This window comes from Podarcis pityusensis (genome assembly GCF_964106645.2).
Source record: "Podarcis pityusensis genome assembly, chromosome: 5".
Taxonomy (NCBI): Eukaryota; Metazoa; Chordata; class Lepidosauria; order Squamata; family Lacertidae; genus Podarcis; species Podarcis pityusensis.
Window position 1 is genome coordinate 91,911,868 of NC_138032.1, and position 18,333 is coordinate 91,930,200.

An 18,333-nucleotide genomic window follows, 5' to 3' on the forward strand; every position below is an offset into this window, starting at 1 on the left:
GATTAGACATGACACCTTGTATAAAAGTATAAAAGAGTTTACTCACACACATTCTGTTCACAGATGGATCCCAGAAGGCAGACTTGGGTTACAAAATATATACACCTGGAATCTATCCCATAAGGAGATAGTTCCTTTTTCCTCTCTTGGCTGGAAGCCTCTCAGACTAAGAAGATGTTGCTTCTTCGAGGAATGGAGTCAGAGAGAGAGTTGGCTGCATCCCCTGTGTTCTTTTGTTACCTGCATAGGTGAGGTCATGCCCACCTGGGCAGAGGAGGAAACAGGAAGTTCCGACTGGCTGGTCCAGACCCCCCCTTTTACTGTATGTCCACTCTAGGAATGTTCTATTTCACTGCTCTGTGTTTCACATCCCACATAACACACCCTTTCAGCTGTACATCTTAACTTGGTAATCTCAGTGTGTTCAGGGTGTTGATGACTTGTGAGAATCAGCTGATACTTCACCACACCTCAACCAGTGTGATGCGTCAGCAAAGGATGCGGAGCCCCAGCAGAGACTTCAGAGATTTCCTGCTCCCGGCAGACTGCTTCTTCCAGAGTCCCCAGTTAAGGGGAAAACTGCTCCCCCACACAGTTCAAAGTGACGAAATAACAAAGTGTTTATTGCTTCCAGACACAAGGCAAAAACTAAACACGATATACAGTTCCTCGGGACTTTGAAGTAAAGATACATATGTACAGAGAGATCTGCTAACACTGTCACCCTGCTAGTTAATGCTGCTGTGTAAAACCCACAGCCTGGTCCTCTGACTTTCACAGATTCAGAGTCAGACCCTGAGAAGCCAACAGTGCAGTGGCAGGACATAGATATGCAACAGGACATAATAAAAGATTATTATACCTGTCTCTACATTCCTGAGCCAATGGGGATGTGAAGGACTCAGCGAGTCATGCCTTGCTCTGTTGCTATGGTAACCCAGTGCACCTGGTACCCTTATCTCAGAACATCCAGACTTGGGGGATGTGCTACTCAAGACACGAGACCAAGCACTGTGTAATTCAACCCATTGTTCACATTGCACCAACAAGGGGGACGTGCTCTTGAATAAGTGTGCCTAAAGCTCTAGCCATGGTGTTCCTTTAGTCAGCTGACCTTGAAAATGTGCAGTAGTGATAAAAGGGTAAGGAACAACATTTAGCAAAAGCGGTTACTAATCATGATCCCCCCCCCCCCCGATTTCCAGGTAACCAAAGGGCAACAGATGCTGATCTTTTTGTTAGTTGTGCAAAGAGGGCTTTTTAGCAGGTACAACTTTTCTTACTCCGGCGTGAAAACGTGTACCGTATTTTTCGCTCTATAGGACGCACCAGACCACAAGACGCACCTAGTTTTTGGAGGAGGAAAACAAGAAAAAAAAACTATTCTGATTCTCAGAAGCCAGAACAGCAAGAGGGATCACTGTGCAGTGAAAGCAGCAGTCCCTCTTGCTGTTCTGGCTTCTGGGATAGCTGCGCAGCCTGCATTCGCTCCATAAGACGCACACACATTTCCCCTTACTTTTTAGGAGGGGAAAAGTGAGTCTTATAGAGCAAAAAATACGGTACTTGCCCACAGCCCCTTCATTATCAACATGAGGCCTCCCCCTCCCCCTCTTCTGGATACTATATTAGATTTAGATATATAGTCAATTGATCCCGTTTATGGAGAATTCTGTTGGCTTGCTCAGTATTGACTTCTGCTTCCTGCCAAATCCCCTCCCATGAAGATGTCAACTAATGGATAGTTTGAGTGACAAGAGCCTGTTGCTCCCTGCTATTGATTCATAGCCTATAATCTGAACTATTAAGAGACTAGCAAAATTCATAATGTGCAGGGAGAAAAGGCTAATCCATGGAGTTTCCTGTGCGTGGTAAGTTAGGCTGCTGGGAAGTTCAAATGAAATAAAAAATAGCTATAACAACAGCCCACATCAGCTAGAAGCCATGGTTTGCATGCACCTTAGGTTCTTAAATCCCAAGCATCTTACATTAGCAGCGGGTGCTAAAAACCCGTAGAGTTGCTGGCAGTCGAAATAGGCAATAAGGTAAAGGTAAAGGGACCCCTGACCATTAGGTCCAGTCGTGGCCAACTCTGGGGTTGCGGCGCTCATCTTGCTTTATTGGCCGAGGGAGCCGGCATACAGCTTCCAGGTCATGTGGCCAGCATGACTAAGCCGCTTCTGGCGAACAGAGCAGCGCACGGAAACACCGTTTACCTTCCCGCCAGAGTGGTACCTATTTATCTACTTGCACTTGACGTGCTTTCAAACTGCTAGGTTGGCAGGAGCAGGGGCCAAGCAACGGGAGCTCACCCCGTCGCGGGGATTCGAACCGCCAACCTTCTTATCAGCAAGTCCTAGGCTCTGTGGTTTAACCCACAGTGCCACCCACGTCCCTAAAAAAATAGGCAATAGCTTGACTCAATATATGGCAGCTTCACATCCTTACAGAATCCCCCAGAAAATGACCATAGCAACATTTGAAAAAAATGAATTGAGAATAGACAGGCATTTGAAACCCTTGATTTTGCTACAGGGAACTATATTGTCACACACACACCCAATCTCCAAGCGGTGTGAGATTGCAGGAGTTCCAGGCACTTACCCAAGATTTGGTTTCCTTGGAATGTGGGACAGCAGAGACTGTGGTGTCTTTAGGATACATGGTTTATTTACACTGTGTACATTACAACCTGAGCCTAGGATGGAGCGGCTGACAGCATTAACTCCCAAAAAGGTCTTGCTTCTCCCATTGCCATGGCTTTGAATTCCAACATAACTTCCAGCTTCTGCCTGCTTTTGGCTCAGCTCACACACACTCCGCCTTTTGTCTTCAAAGTCTTCTTTCTTCTTTGGCAGTCACTCGTAGCTGAGTAAGATTGTTTTCCATTAACATGTTCTTAACAGTGAATTCATAGGTGACTGTGGAAGCTAATTCTGGATCCACAGTGGGGACATTTCCAGGCAGGAGTTGATCACAGTGTGGATTTGCCAAGCGTGCCTTCCTCCTAGCACGTTTCTCCCTTGCGTCCTGAGTTCGAGTGTCTTCAAAGCCCATGACACCTTTGGTAAAGGCTGTTCTCCAACTGGAGCGCTCGCAGGCCAGTGTTTCCCAGTTGTCAGTGTTTATACTACATTTTAAAAGATTTGCCTTGAGACAGTCTTTAAACCTCTTTTGTTGACCACCAGCATTACGCTTTCCATTTTTAAGTTCAGAATACAGTGGTACCTCTGGTTACGTACTTAATTCGTTCCGGAGGTCCGTTCTTAACCTGAAACTGTTCTTAACCTGAAGCACCTCTTTAGCTAATGGGGCCGCCTCCACGTGATTTCTGTTCTCATCCTGAAGCAAAGTTTTTAACCCGAGGTACTATTTCTGGGTTAGTGGAGTCTGTAACCTGAAGCATATGTAACCTAAAGCGTATGTAACCCGAGGTACCACTGTAGAGTAGTTGTTTTGGAAGACGATCATCAGGCATCCGCACAACATGACCAGTCCAATGAAGTTGATTTTGAAGAATCATTGCTTCGACACTGGTGATCTTTGCTTCTTCCAGTACACTGGCATTAGTTCACCTCTCTTCCCAAATGATGTGTAATTTTTTTCAGAGACACCATTGATGGAATCTTTTGAGGAGTTGGAGATGGCATTTATAAGCACCATCCAGGAGAGGGAGCCAGCCCACCCAATTGCACTTTGGCACAGATCAACTTCTATAGTAATACTAACAGCAACAGTACTTAGGCCACTTAGTACTTTGTCTCACAAAGAAATTGGACTAACTAGTTTAATAATAGGATCCTCCATTAGATTTTAACACTTGCTGAATCCAGGAGTCCAGGAATGAGAAGGGACTCGGGTATTGTGCAGATGAACTCCTCAACCAAACTCACAACAAATAATTTCTGTCTTTTGCTTTTCTTTTTATGACAGTTATGGCATCTACAGTTATACTAGCTATTGATGTGTTCAGAAAGGAAGTTGCAATACAGGAACAACCAATTACCAAATGTGGTCCTGCAAGAATTTGAAGGGTGTGTGTGTGTGTGTGTGTGTGTGTAGATTAGTTCAAACTGGAACCTTGGAATGTGCTTGGAAAGTTTTAATATTTCTGTTATATAATATCCCTAGTGGCCCCCAGCATCCATTGGGCAAATGGCATAAAACTAGGCAACAAAACACTTCCAATAAAAAAGATATATATATATATAGACTGCATGAATGTTGTGGGTAGCAGGAGAGGATATATTGATTAAATACTATCCTTTCTAACTCATGCTAGTGAGTTTATTCATACAGCAGAGTACATTCCCCCTTTTACACAGCAGGAAGCTAGTTGCAGATTCGTTAGAGGAAGAGTTTGGATTTGATATCCCGCTTTATCACTACCCGAAGGAGTCTCAAAGCAGCTAACATTCTCCTTTCCCTTCCTCCCCCACAACAAGCGCTCTGTGAGGTGAGTGAGGCTGAGAGACTTCAAAGAAGTGTGACTGGCCCAAGGTCACCCAGCAGCTGCATGTGGAGGAGCAGGGAAGAGAACCCGGTTCCCCAGATTACGAGTCTACCGCTCTTAACCACTACACCACACTGGCTTTCTTAGACTTTCTAAAGTTATATTATTCCCGGTAAGACCCCTTTGATTCCCTAATAAATTAATAAAGACACAACAGTCTTGTTCATTAGTAACAATAAGAAGTTTACTCACCATCAGAGCACAGTTTGATCCCTGAAGGTGGGCTTTAGGCTTGAAGTTACAAGTAAGTAGAAGGAGTGGATTTACCCCATGTGGGTATATCCCTGTGCTGCTGTCCAAAAGAAGAAAAGGCTTCAAGAGAGGCAGATGGCTGTGTGACTGGACCTTCTGTGGGGTCTGAAAGGGTCACGCCCACCTACCTGGTCACATGCAAAGGAAGGATGCTCCAGACCAGGTGTAACAGGAAGTTCAACTGGCTGGACCAACATTCTCCTGCATGTCCACTCTAGGCAAACAGGAAATGTTGTATTTGACTGGTTATGTTACATGCCACACAGACAACTCCCCACTAGCACACCATCTACCCGTGCGCGACTGCACACATGTGCGGCACTGGGAACCCAGAAGCGGGGAGCACCCCCCAGGCTCATGAGGAGACTCTATCAAGACCCCAGAGAGGACATCCTCACTGAGCTCCAGGGAGGGTTTCCTTGCAAGCCAGAGGCACTTTATTTGCCGTGGTTCACCTTGGGATAATCTTAAAATGGACAGTAGGAGACACCTAGTTGATGAAATTAATTCTAAACAATTTACCAACTTTCTGTATGTTTGACTGTATTCTTTACTGTTATGTACTGAAGTTCTCGCCCTGGGCCAGCAGGGGGATACCGTAGATAGTTCAGGTCCACATATGCAAATAAGGGATTGAACGTGGCGTTCAGTGATTGGATAGTTACAGAAAATGGTTACTGTTGCATTGTAGTGGAGCTCTATATAAGCAGGCTGGCCGAACCCTTCAGTTCAGTTCTGTTCTGGCCTGTGAATAAACAAGAGCTGTTTGAAGAATCGCTGTGTCGTTTGATATGTTCACCCACAACTTAACATTTACATTGTGTATGCATGAAACGTTTTTAGAGGGGTGGGGTATATGAGGGTTGCTTGTTATATGAATTTTAAAAAACTGAAAAATAAAGTCATAAAAACAAAACACAGAAACCTTATTTGGAGCACGGTGGCTGCATGATTCTAGAATGGGTTTTTTTTGTTTTCGTTTGAGTAAGTCAATGTAGTTGAGGAAGTTTTAGCCATTTCAAGAAAGATAATGGAAAAGAGGACTTGTAAAAAAAGCGACAGGCTTCTGGGAAACGATACATAATGAATTTAAAAAGATTCCCCAGATGCCCGAAGCTTTTCTTTGGGGGATTATAAGGGCAGAGGTCCTAAAAAAAATGGTTGAATTGTTTATGCATGCTACTACCGCAGCCAGAATCCTGTATACGCAGAAGTGGAAAGAAGGAGAAGCTCGAACTAAAGAAGAATGGATTTTAAAGTTATCGAACTATCCAGAGATGGTGAAGCTGACCTCAAAAATAAGAGATCCAAAAGATGAACACTTTGTCGAAGAGTGATGATTCTTTTCAGGCTGTTTAAGAAAAAATTACAGTCCTATGAAATTGTGACCAGGATTCAAACTACAGGCAAGGGAAAGAGAATAAATAAATGATTGTTATGTAAGTCACAATATAATAGATATTATGGTAGTGATGGCAGCAGATAAAGGATTACAACAGGAGCGTCACGGACATAAAGATGGAAGTCAAAATGTAAGAAATGATTATATTGAAGGTGAATTGAACAATGATAAACTGTGTGTAAAAAAAACTAATAAAAATTATTATAAAAAAAGAAATATATGGAAAAGTCGGAGGGAAGGGATGTAGTTTGGGCAGGCTAATCAAACTGCTACCCCTTCTCTGCCAGAACCTGGGGTCCCCAGTCTGGGGGCCTTGGTTGGTTGTGTCTGCTCTCCTCTCCCTCTCAGACCATACTGGTTTCTAGATGTGCCAGTTCAGCTGTTCTAATGTCACAGCCTGCAACATTAGGAAGGCTGCACAGGCTACGCTGACTGACAACTTTCACTCAATTAAACAGCTGTGGTATATTTGCACCAAGGGCTTGCAAGCAGCACCTTCATGGCTGGTGGAGATAGGATGAGCGTTCTTAAAGGCTCTTGGTGAACAGGGACCAATTTCCCTAGTGGCTAGTGATTATAAGGTAGGATTCACCCTAAATGAGCTTTTTCCCAGCGACAGCAGGTGAAGAAGGGCTGATGACGGCTGATGAACTGATGAGCTCAGGGGGATTAGTAATGAGACCCGGAGACTTTCAGCTTAGTTTTCACTGGTGTGAACATCACTCGTTCCAGCAGCGACTTGAGGTCATTACCAGTTGATAGCTGTTTAGTGAAGTCTCAGAGAGACACTGGTAATACTTTAATCCCTTTATTAAATGACACCGTCAAAATGCAAGGGGAAGACCAAACAGTTAAATATTGAACTAATTATGGAAGCCAGGTGGACTGAAATATTAGTGCAGGGCGGTATATTAAGTCCATCGGGACAGCATGGTTCACACAGCCCAGCAAAGAAATATCTGCACAAGTGAGGAAAAAACCTCAACCTGATAAAAGTGATGTTAGCAGTTTAAACCCAGATGTCTGGGGCTTTAATTCAACTGCTGTGAACACTGTAGGGCCTTATCCACACTTAACATTTCCTCCACTCTTTCAAAGCACTTTAAAGCTCTGTTTCCAAGCGTCTCCATTTTAAAAATTATGATTCCGGAGCTTTCCCTGCAAAAGGGAGCAGGTTTCATGGGGAAAACTCAGGGCAAACACCGGGACATGGAGCTTTTAAGTGCAGAACCATGCCTGGGAAGAGGAGGGCAAATAAAGAAAGAACCTATACACGTGATGCTGACACAAAGACTCTGCACATACACTATGCAAAAGAATGAAAGATCATTATCCCTGGCTCCTCTCTCCCCACTTCTCTCTCTGAGGTCCTTCTGGTGGTTCCCTCCCTGCGAGAAGTGAGGTTACAGGGAACCAGGCAGAGGGCCTTCTCAGTAGTGGCGCCCTCCCATCAGATGTCAAGGAAATAAATAGCTATCTGACTTTTAGAAGACATCTGAAGGCAGCTCTGTTTAGGGAAGTTTTTAATGTTTGATGTTTTATCGTGTTTTTAATATTCTGTTGGGAGCTGCCCAGAGTGGCTGGGGTATGTATGCATGTATAATAATAATAATCTCCCCTCCAACCTCACAATGCCTCTACAAAAGTGTCTCACATTGAATGTAACTGACCTGTAAAAAGGACTCTTATGACTTGAAAACAGAGGTGTTATATGCACTTTTGTCATCCATGAAAATGTTTCAATAACATTTTTTTTAAAAGAAAGTTAAGTGTGTATAAGCCCTTAGGCTGCTGTTATTGCAGCTAAGCATCAGATGAACAGGGAAAAAAACCTGCTCAGAAAGTCATTTATTGCCTGCCATCTTAGAACTATTTTCTCTGCATTAATTTAGATAGCCAATAGCGTCCCCCCATGTCTTTGGGTTTAAATTTGAGTTGGGGGGTGGGTGGCATTGCAGGGAGGTGGTTGCAGTCCTACTGGGATAGATGTTTCCAGAGGGCGATATTTGGGGAATGTTCTTCAGCCCTGTGGAGCCTTCAACGTGGGGTTCCTCAGGATTCAATTTTAGCCCCTATGCTGTTAGCATCTACATGAAACCACTGAGTGGAGTTATCCAAAGGTTTGGAGTACGTAGTCAGCAATATGCTGATGACACTCAGCTCTGTTTCTCCTTTACATCTGCAGGTGAGGCAGTGGGAGTACTGGAACGTTGTCTTGCCTCAGTGGACTGGATGAGAGCCAATGAACTGAAGCTCAATCCAGATAAGACTGTGAGCGGTACCCTAGACCAGATGGATGGGATGTTGCCTGCTCTTTATGCCGTCACACACCCTCTGAAGGAACGTCTTTGTAGCTTATTTGAGGCTCCGGTGGCTTCAGTGGTGCAGAGTGCCTTCCATCAGCTTTGACTGGTGGCCCAGCCATGCCCTATCTGGACAGGATAGCCTAACTTCTGTCATTCATGCTGTGATAAACTTTTAAATTAGATTACTCCAACGCATTATATAAGAGGGTGCCTCTGAAGGCAGCAACTTCATCTGGTGTAGAATTCAGTGGCCAGGCTGTTCACCAGGGCAAGACAGTTTGAGCATAAAATAACAGCATTTGTACCCCATCCATCTGATTCGGGTGCCCCAATGACTCTAGGCATCTGACACTTATCCTGGCCCGACTGCACTGGCTGCCAATTAATTTCCGGGCCCAATTCAAGGTGCTGCTTTTGACCTTGTTGTTGTTTAGTCGTGTCCGACTCTTCGTGACCCCACGGACCAGAGCATGCCAGGCACTTCTGTCTTCCACTGCCTCCCGCAGTTTGGTCAAACTCATGCTGGTAGCTTCGAGAACACTATCCAACCATCTCATCCTCTGTCGTCCCCTTCTCCTTGTGCCCTCCATCTTTCCCAACAGCAGAGTTTTTTTCCAGGGAGTCTTCTCTTCTCATGAGGTGGCCAAAGTCCTGGAGCCTCAGCTTCACGATCTGTCCTTCCAGTGAGCACTCAGGGCTGATCTCCTTCAGAATGGAGAGGTTTGATCTTCTTGCAGTCCATGGGACTCTCAAGAGTCTCCTCCAGCACCATAATTCAAAAGCATCAATTCTTCGGCGATCAGCCTTCTTTATGGTCCAGCTTTCACTTCCATACATCACTACTGGGAAGACCATAGCTTTTACTATATGGACCTTTGTTGGCAAGGTGATGTCTCTGCTTTTTAAGATGCTGTCTAGGTTTGTCATTGCTTTTCTCCCAAGAAGCAGGCGTCTTCTAATTTTGTGGCTGCTGTCACCATCTGCAGTGATCATGGAGCCCAAGAAAGTAAAATCTCTCACTGCCTCCATTTCTTCCCCTTCTATTTGCCAGGAGGTGATGGGCCCAGTGGCCATGATCTTCGTTTTTTTGATGTTGAGCTTCAGACCATATTTTGCGCTCTCCTCTTTCACCCTCATTAAAAGGTCAACAGTCAAAGGCTTTTGCATAGTCAATGAAGCAGAAGTAGATGTCTTTCTGGAACTCTCTAGCTTTCTCCGTAATCCAGCGCATGTTTGCAATTTGGTCTCTGGTTCCTCTGCCTCTTCTAAATCCAGTTTGCACTTCTGGGAGTTCTCGGTCCACATACTGCTTGAGCCTTCCTTGTAGAATTTTAAGCATAACCTTGCTAGCGTGTGAAATGAGTGCAATTGTGCGGTAGTTGGAGCATTCTTTGGCACTGCCCTTCTTTGGGATTGGACCCAAAGACCTATAAAGCTTTAGACCTATAAAGCCTTAAAACGGCTCAAGACCCCAATACCTCAAATGCTGTTTCTCCCCATATGAACAGACACAGACCCTGGCCTGCGATCATAATCTGAAGCCTTTATTCAAGTGCCTCCTCCATGAGACTTCAGGCCTCTTAAATGGTTTGTGGGAGGGGGGGGCTATAGGTTTTTCTTTGTTTTTATTATGTTATGTATTCCGCGGTTTCATTTTATATTTTTGTGCTACAAACCACCCTTCAGATCAAGAGTGGCATATAAAATAAAGATATAAATAAGCACCTTCCTTCGAGGATCTCAGGGTAATAAACAAGATCTCTCCCCCCCCCCTTTAATCCTCTTAATATTCTCTGTGAGCCATGTCTATCTGAGAGAATGCAACCGGTTCAAGGTCACTCACCTGATAAATACTGAAATTACTGAGAATTGCATGTACATGTTACTGTCTTCTCTAACCAGGGGAGCAATGCGCTCAAGGCAGAAAGCAGTTTTTGCCCATAGCTCTCTGCTGCCATATTCCAGGATTTGTAACTTACTGCGCTATGTCTATTTCCCCAAAGCCTTTGACTGTGTCGACCATAGCAAACTATGGCAAGTTCTTAAAGAAATGGGAGTGCCTGATCACCTCATCTGTCTCCTGAGAAATCTCTCTGTGGAACAAGAAGCTACAGTTAGAACTGGATATGGAACAACTGATTGGTTCAAAATTGGGAAAGGAGTACGACAAAGCTGTATATTGTCTCCCTGCTTATTTAACTTATATGCAGAATTCATCATGCGAAAGGCTGGGCTGGATGAATCCCAAGCCGGAATTAAGATTGCCGGAAGAAATATCAACAACCTCAGATATGCAGATGACACAACCTTGATGGCAGAAAGTGAGGAGGAATTAAAGAACCTTTTAAGGAGGGTGAGAAAGGAGAGTGCAAAATATGGTCTGAAGCTCAACATCAAAAAAACTAAGATCATGGCCACTGGTCCCATCACCTCCTGGCAAATAGAAGGGGAAGAAATGGAGACAGTGAGAGATTTTACTTTCTTGGGCTCCATGATCACTGCAGATGGTGACAGCAGCCACGAAATTAGAAGACGCCTGCTTCTTGGGAGAAAAGCAATGACAAACCTAGACAGCATCTTAAAAAGCAGAGACATCACCTTGCCAACAAAGGTCCGTATAGTTAAAGCTATGGTCTTCCCAGTAGTGATGTATGGAAGTGAAAGCTGGACCATAAAGAAGGCCAATTGCCGAAGAATTGATGCTTTTGAATTATGGTGCTGGAGGAGACTCTTGAGAGTCCCATGGACTGCAAGATCAAACCTATCCATTCTTAAGGAAATCAGCCCTGAGTGCTCACTGGAAGGACAGATCCTGAAGCTGAGACTCCAGTACTTTGGCCACCTCATGAGAAGAGAAGACTCCCTGGAAAAGACCCTGATGTTGGAAAAGATGGAGGACACAAGGAGAAGGGGACGACAGAGGACGAGATGGTTGGATAGTGTTCTCGAAGCTACCAGCATGAGTTTGACCAAACTGCGGGAGGCAGTGGAAGACAGGAGTGCCTGGCGTGCTCTGGTCCATGGGGTCACGAAGAGTCGGACACGACTCAACGACTAAACAACAAACATGTCTATTTACTTCTGAAGCTTCCAGCAGATGAAAGCTCCGAAAAACCCTCCATAGTGTGAGACTGATGCTTTCTATATAATATTTAACAGTTTGCAAGGATGTGAGCTCTACAGCAGCATTAGAAATAAAGGAAATGGATGGAGGTTGCATTAGCATCATCACAACCCCATGAATATTGGGACTGGGGCATGAATGGTTGTTAAAGCAGCAGATGAAGTGGGCACCTAGCATCGTTTGCTGTCTCGAGGCGTTGTTAACTCAAAATTTAAACAATCTTAACAACCCTGGAGTGCTCTGATTTTTCAAGCTCACACTAGGAGTGTATTAGTCCTGGGAACTGACTTGCAGCCTTTTAATAAAACAGTTGCGAAAGAGATGCTTCCAGAGGAAAGAGGACTCGCTGTGTTGAAAAGCTGGTCCTGCATCAAGCTCCAGTCTCCGTAGGCAGAGTTGCTCATCTGAATGTCTTCTTCTCCTGCTTACCGTATTTTTGGCTCCATAAGACACACCTGACCATAAGACGCACCTAGTTTTTATAGGAGGAAAACAAGGGAAAAAAATATTCTGAACGAAACAGCGGGTGGTTCATGCTGTTTTTTGTGGTTCATGCTGTGGCCACAGATATGTGATTTGGTGGTGAGTTTGGGGTAGCCCAATGCAAAAATCCTGAGAATCCATGTGGATCCATGCTTTGTAACCACGTTTTTGCACCATTGCAGCCCCACGAAACAGTGGATGCATGTGTTTTTTGATGCAGGATGTAGCCATGGACATGCTATGTGATCTGATAGTGAATTTGGGGTGACCCACTGCAAAATCCTGAGGATTCATGGGCTTTTACCTCCCCCCTCCCAGGCAGCCTCCTTTATCTCTAGCGTCCCTTCTCTCTCTCCCCAATCGGCAAACGATCAGCGGCTTTGTTTCAACACCCACTTCCCTCTTTCCAAAAAAAAAAAAGAGCACAATCTGCTTTTTGCCCCTGGGCAATTCGGCTCCAGGGACCACGCATTTGCTCCATAAGATGCACAGACATTTGCCCTTACCTTTTAGGAAGAAAAAAGTGTGTCTTATGGAGCGAAAAATACGGCAAGTGGAGCAGGGGGGTCCTGAATCACGAAAGTGTTGCATGGAATCCTGCCAAACTGTGCAGGGCTTAACCCCCAACTCCCAGCTAACAAGCAGGGGGCGGATCCTGCTCTTATGGCTGAATGCCGATTTCCTGCTGGAAACACAAGATTTAACCCAAATTGGACTCCCTGTTGGGCCAAGACTAATTCGTGAGCCACAGGTTCTCTCCCCCCCCCATTCCCACTTCAAGGAAATGCAGCTCTTTCTGAGAAAAAACTGTCGTATTCCAGACACAGTGGTACCTTGGGTTAAGTACTTAATTTGTTCCGGAGGTCCGTTCTTAACCTGAAACTGTTCTTAACCTGAAGCACCACTTTATCTAAGGGGGCTCCTGCTGCCGCCGTGCCACCGGAGCATGATTTCTGTTCCCATCCTGAAGCAAAGTTCTTAACCTGAGGTACAATTTCTGCGTTAGCGGAGTCTGTAACCTGAAGCGTATGTAACCTGAAGCATATGTAACCTGAGGTAACACTGTAGATGTGCTTTGCATTTTTAAAAAGTCATTTACCAAGATAATCCAAATTTTCAGTTGTCTTCTGAATTTTCAGCACATTGCTTCTGAAGACATTCATGAACTGAACACTCAGTATAGAATTATGTGCCACTTCTCAACTTATGCACCACAGACAGGCAGCCCTACTCCGCATTCAGCTGCGCTAAGGCTGGTTAGCTAGCTATGTTTTAGCCATTCCCCCTCCTGATCAGCGTCCTGAATAAATTAGCCTTACCCAGAGTGTTGGGGGGGGGGGGAGAAAGGGGACCCACTTTGGAAAATAAAAAAGCAAAAACTGCTAACAGAAAAGAATACTAAGAATAGAAGCATAACCACCCGACCCCACCCCACTCACCATTCCCCTCTTTCTTCCTTCCTTCCTTCCTTCCTTCCTTCCTTCCTTCCTTTCTAAACCAATTCATGAACCAAGAACCTGTACATTGACCACTAACAATGAAACACATGTTGTAGATATTTCCCCACATTTATTATGCTTTTTTGTGATACACAAATGACATGAGAAAACTTGGTATACTTGTTTGTATAACCTTATTCTTGTTTATAAAACCCAATCATAATTTTTAAAAAAAAACTAAGAAAAAAGTATCCAAAGCAAAACACACTATTTATAAGTGCAATATCCATAAACGTTTTCACAAATTTTTTTTGTTACCAGGCCCTCCTCCTCCTATAATAAAATACATATTCTGATTTTAAATATTAATTTTCATTTTACGTATTATTTCCTTTATATAAGCTCTTCAACTCTTTTGTCATTACAAGGCCTTTAATTAATGTCATTTAAAAGAGAATTTACCCAGTATGGTCCTTCCCGCTGCGTTGACCCTACCACTCTCCCTCCTGCGAAGGTGCACTCACCTGGCCGTGGGTCAGGTGTGGTGAATGAGAGCAAGCTTGGCTAATCCATTTTCCTAACTGGCAGTGTAAGTGAGGAGCGAACAGTGAGCTTCCTGCTCAACACAAGCCTTTCACTCTGCCGCTTTCTATGCGCCCAGCTTGATGCTCAATTCTTGCACCCAGAACCTCAGTAGTCTTGAGCTTTCTTTCACCAGTCTTGCACTAGTGCTCTTCCCTCAGCGGCCACTGTCCTTTCCATGTGCCCATAGATATTTTTTTCTCTCCTTTTTTAGAGGTGGAATGGCTTCAAAAAAACAAGATTTATTGTTTATTTCAGTGTCCACTCATGCTCTCTCCACTGGGCCCATTTTGCAAGTCTGCAGATCCCCAGGCAGGAATTAACTTTATTATTATTATTATTATTATTATTATTATTATTATTATTAATATACCACCCTATAACCGGAGGTCTCAGGGCCATTCACAGAACATAGTTGTTCCTCTTTAGGAGTTATTAACAATTTTACATGCAAATACTTACAAGTGCCGCCTACAACAAAAATGAAGAGATCTGACAACCATCATGAACAAGAGCATTTAAAATGGTACACAAGTAATAAATTTCTCCTTGCCTTGTTCATGTGATGCTAGACTTTCCCGTGAAATGAAAATTGTGAGCAAGGCTGATCTCATCCACGAAACCTAGACAATGACTGTGTGATCATGTGCCCCCAAGGGCCAAGGCATGCTTTTAAAAGGAAGCCGTTCCAGCAAAACTTTATGCCTCCGGTTACAGCCACAGAGAATGTTTCTGGCAAAGCACTTGTATTCTCAGTTAGTCACAAGTGTGCTGACTACAGAAGAACACCTTCTCACCTAAAGACAACTGGACAATTGCCGAATCGCAGGAATGAACTCACACATCCAGATTGACACAAAAGCTGCTCAAGGGGAGTTTATCCCAGATGTTATTCTTTCAGGAAAAGTAAATGCAGGTGTTGGAAATGGAATGTACCAAAAGAAAAAAAAGGGGGGAGTGTGGCTCCTGAAGAATAGAGGGTGGGGAACTACAACTCCCATCATCATCTCCCATCATAGACTACAACTCCCATCATCTGTGACCACTGAGTCAAGGTATTAAAGGCTGAAAATCTGCAGTCCACCAAAAAGTAAAAAATCTAGAGTGGTGTTAGAATATATACAAACCACAAGTCTTCTGTTTAAAATGAGAACAGAACAGTTATCAATATAAGCAGACACAAAATTATGTGTACAATTCATCTTCATTGTAAAATGTATTAGATTACGCAAGTTGATACTAAGTAAACTAGTCCAATAAAATGCTTTCCTCTACAGAGTGGCAGTACCGGCAAAGGTCCTTGCAGTTTTGCCATTTACGGCAACTCAGTTTAGTGCATAGTTAAACTGGTTTGCAAACTTTTCGTGTTTTCTTTGATCCATTCGATTCATCGCTTTCACCACGCGCTTCATGGCTGTTCTGTAAGAAGAAAACAAGGCAAGATGAAAAGGAGAGAACTAAAGTGAGGTTACACACAAATGTGAGCAGCATTTATGAACATGTGAGCAAATATAATGTAGTGGGATGTGATTAATTGCTAATCAAGCCTCCACAACACTGCGCTGATGACGAAGCAGAGCAAATTTATAATCTTAATTAAATTAGCTACAGAAATAAGTTTTAATTTAGCAATGGGCTCATTAAGAGAAATAAACAAAGCAAAGTCCTTCACTGTAATGATCGCACACCACACCTTTTATGGCCACATTCATTTTTACACAATTGCTTTAGTGAAATTTTAAACACTGAAGTGGGAATATATGGAACATGTACCTCTAGGGGGCAATGTTTATGATCTTCTGCAGTGAGCAGAAAGCGTTTTGCACATTAAAACGGAATTAACCAGAGCAATATAAACAAACAGCAACTGTTTTGAAACTATCAAATTAGTTTAATGGGGCCCCTAAACCACGAAGTCTTAACAGGCCCTGTGCATGCATGCGTCCATTCAATTCATCCCACAAACCTGCAAATAGCTGTTTTTAACAGAACTCAAAGCATCTGCATAAAATCATTTCTGGAAACAAATTTTGTTTCACACCCCACCCCCAAGCATAAACTGAGAAGAGTTGCTCAGATCAGAGGGAAGGGCTTTAGCAGCCCTGAGCCCAACTCCAGCCGGGGAGGGCGGGGTACAAATAAAAATTTATTATTATTATTATTCTACAGACCACACAAAGGGAAGGATCTCAATCCATTTCAATAAACTGAAGCCACTGAATCTTATTTCCATACTTATTCTATATGTGTTAAACTACACAAATTACAGACCGGGTGTGGTCTAGCGGTTAGAGGGACAAAAATCCCACTCAGTCCTAAAGCTCACTTGATGAACTTGGGCAAATCACACTCTCTCAGTCAAATCGACTTCACAAAACTCCCGCCTCCTGCATTTCATGTGTTTTTTCCAAGTACAGGCTCGAGGATAAAAATTATTGTATATATTCCAACCCTTCACCAAGTCAGCTTTAGAATTTCTGGAAATCTCTAGTTTTTGAGACAGGTGCCTAGTTTTCCTACTGGCCTGCAACATGCCCCTAAAGTTTAGCTTCTCCAATCTGCAAATAAGGTAACTGAGACAAATTTTCTATGAACCTGTATTGTAATATTCTAGCACAACCATCCCCTCCAGTTGCAAGATGACTGGCAGCTGTATGGGCGTAGACACCATACGCCCATGTGTGCTGTTCACATGCATCTTGGCTGAATTCGCGCACCAACTAACTGATGGCACTAACATCAGCCACTGATGGCAGTCAATCTGCAGGTGCCCCAAACCTTGCACACTTCGTTATTCATAGAATCACAGAACTGTAGAGCTTGAAGTGATCCCGAGAGTGATCTAGTCCAATCCCCTGCAATACAGGAATCTCAACTAAAGCATCCCTGACAGATGGCCATCCAACCTCTGCTTAAAAAGCTCCCCATTAGATACCAACCACCTACTGAGCTTGCCATTGTATTTCCTGGAAACTAGGACAACAATGGAGATAGCTTTGGGCACGTTTTTGCTTTTGCTTTAAACCTTTTAAAGTTGTCTAAGGGCAAAGGACACATGGAGCAAATACAACAGATTAAAAGAGGTGCCCCTTTAAAAGCGAAACTCCTCTGGCTTGAGGAGTTTACAGGAGGCATTGCTATAAAAGAACGACAACTATGTGGTCATGGTTTTGGAGCGGGAATGATATTTAATTGGCAGGAGAAAAGTGAGTCTTTAGCAGGGTACAATGGCCTTGGCACTTTCATGTCATGTAGGTTTTACATTAGCAGCACTAGCTTGTGAGATACTGTAAATGAAATGAGATCCCACTCTGATGATCTGTGTGCAATTTCACTTAACTTTATTGGCAGACTAGAGCCTGGGTTTATCACCTGTACATTTCAAGTAATTTGGGACTGTTATATAAAGCCAAGGTTATCATCTTGTTTAGTGCTGCAAACTATGAAACCTATTAAAACATGACAGATTGAATTCCCACGCCTGGCACTAACACACATTCAAAATCATTAGCACGAAGCACAGTAAACTAAAAACAACTTTTAAAATTTATTTTCTAAAGCTGATGTGAAATTCTGCTTATTAGAACTTTATGGCTTATTGACTCCTCAAAATAAGACCAGATAATACAAGATTGTCATGGACAATGTGTTGTTCTGCGAGGAGAAGAAAAGCAAGGCGAGTTTTCATTACTCATAACAACCATTACATCAAGACAAGGAAAGCAACACCATTTTAAAATAATGAACATCCCTCCAAACTGGCTCATTCGGGCTTCTGAGGTTATATAATATTGTAAACACTAGTATTTTTGTTGCAAACAAAAAGTGTTTTGCTTCTCGATTTAATGGCATTTGTTTTGCTCCACTTGGATTGATCACACTTGCTGTCGTTCTGCCACACAGAGGCTGGCTTCAAATAGTCACTGTGGCACGGCTGGAACATGCACTGGTTGCAACACGCAACGAAGGCAGATCTGTACGTCTGGGAATGAAGCTTTCATGTCACCAGCCCACATTTGTGGTAGTGACTGGCACAGCTGTGGAACGAGCTGTGGCTACTTAGGCACAGACCCACAGCCACAAGGATGTCATTTCAAGTCACAGACACTGTGGATGTGTGTATTATTTGAAAACAGCTGCTGTTTACAGATTGGTGCTACTTTAATGTTTGTCGCACTGGACTCCTTTTAGGAATAAAAGCGGGATAAATAATAATAGGAAGATGCTGAAAC

At 43.5% G+C, this 18,333-nt stretch overlaps 1 protein-coding gene and 1 long non-coding RNA gene across 4 annotated transcripts in view; both read right to left on the reverse strand.

Annotated features, from left to right (window-relative positions):
* Window positions 1-13,629: 13,629 nt before the first annotated feature.
* LOC308477279 overlaps window positions 13,630-18,333 on the reverse strand; it is a 186,284-nt gene continuing 181,580 nt past the window's right edge. For both annotated transcript variants that reach the window (XR_013986436.1, XR_013986437.1), the window contains exon 2: window positions 13,630-14,424. This is a non-coding gene — a long non-coding RNA (uncharacterized lncRNA). The remainder of the gene's footprint in view (window positions 14,425-18,333) is intronic.
* Window positions 13,630-18,333, reverse strand: part of UVSSA (UV stimulated scaffold protein A) — a 53,005-nt gene continuing 48,301 nt past the window's right edge. For both annotated transcript variants that reach the window (XM_081005492.1, XM_081005493.1), the window contains exon 13: window positions 13,630-15,520. In XM_081005492.1, coding sequence (XP_080861618.1) covers window positions 15,427-15,520 — 94 coding nt within the window. In that variant the 3' untranslated portion in view covers window positions 13,630-15,426. The remainder of the gene's footprint in view (window positions 15,521-18,333) is intronic.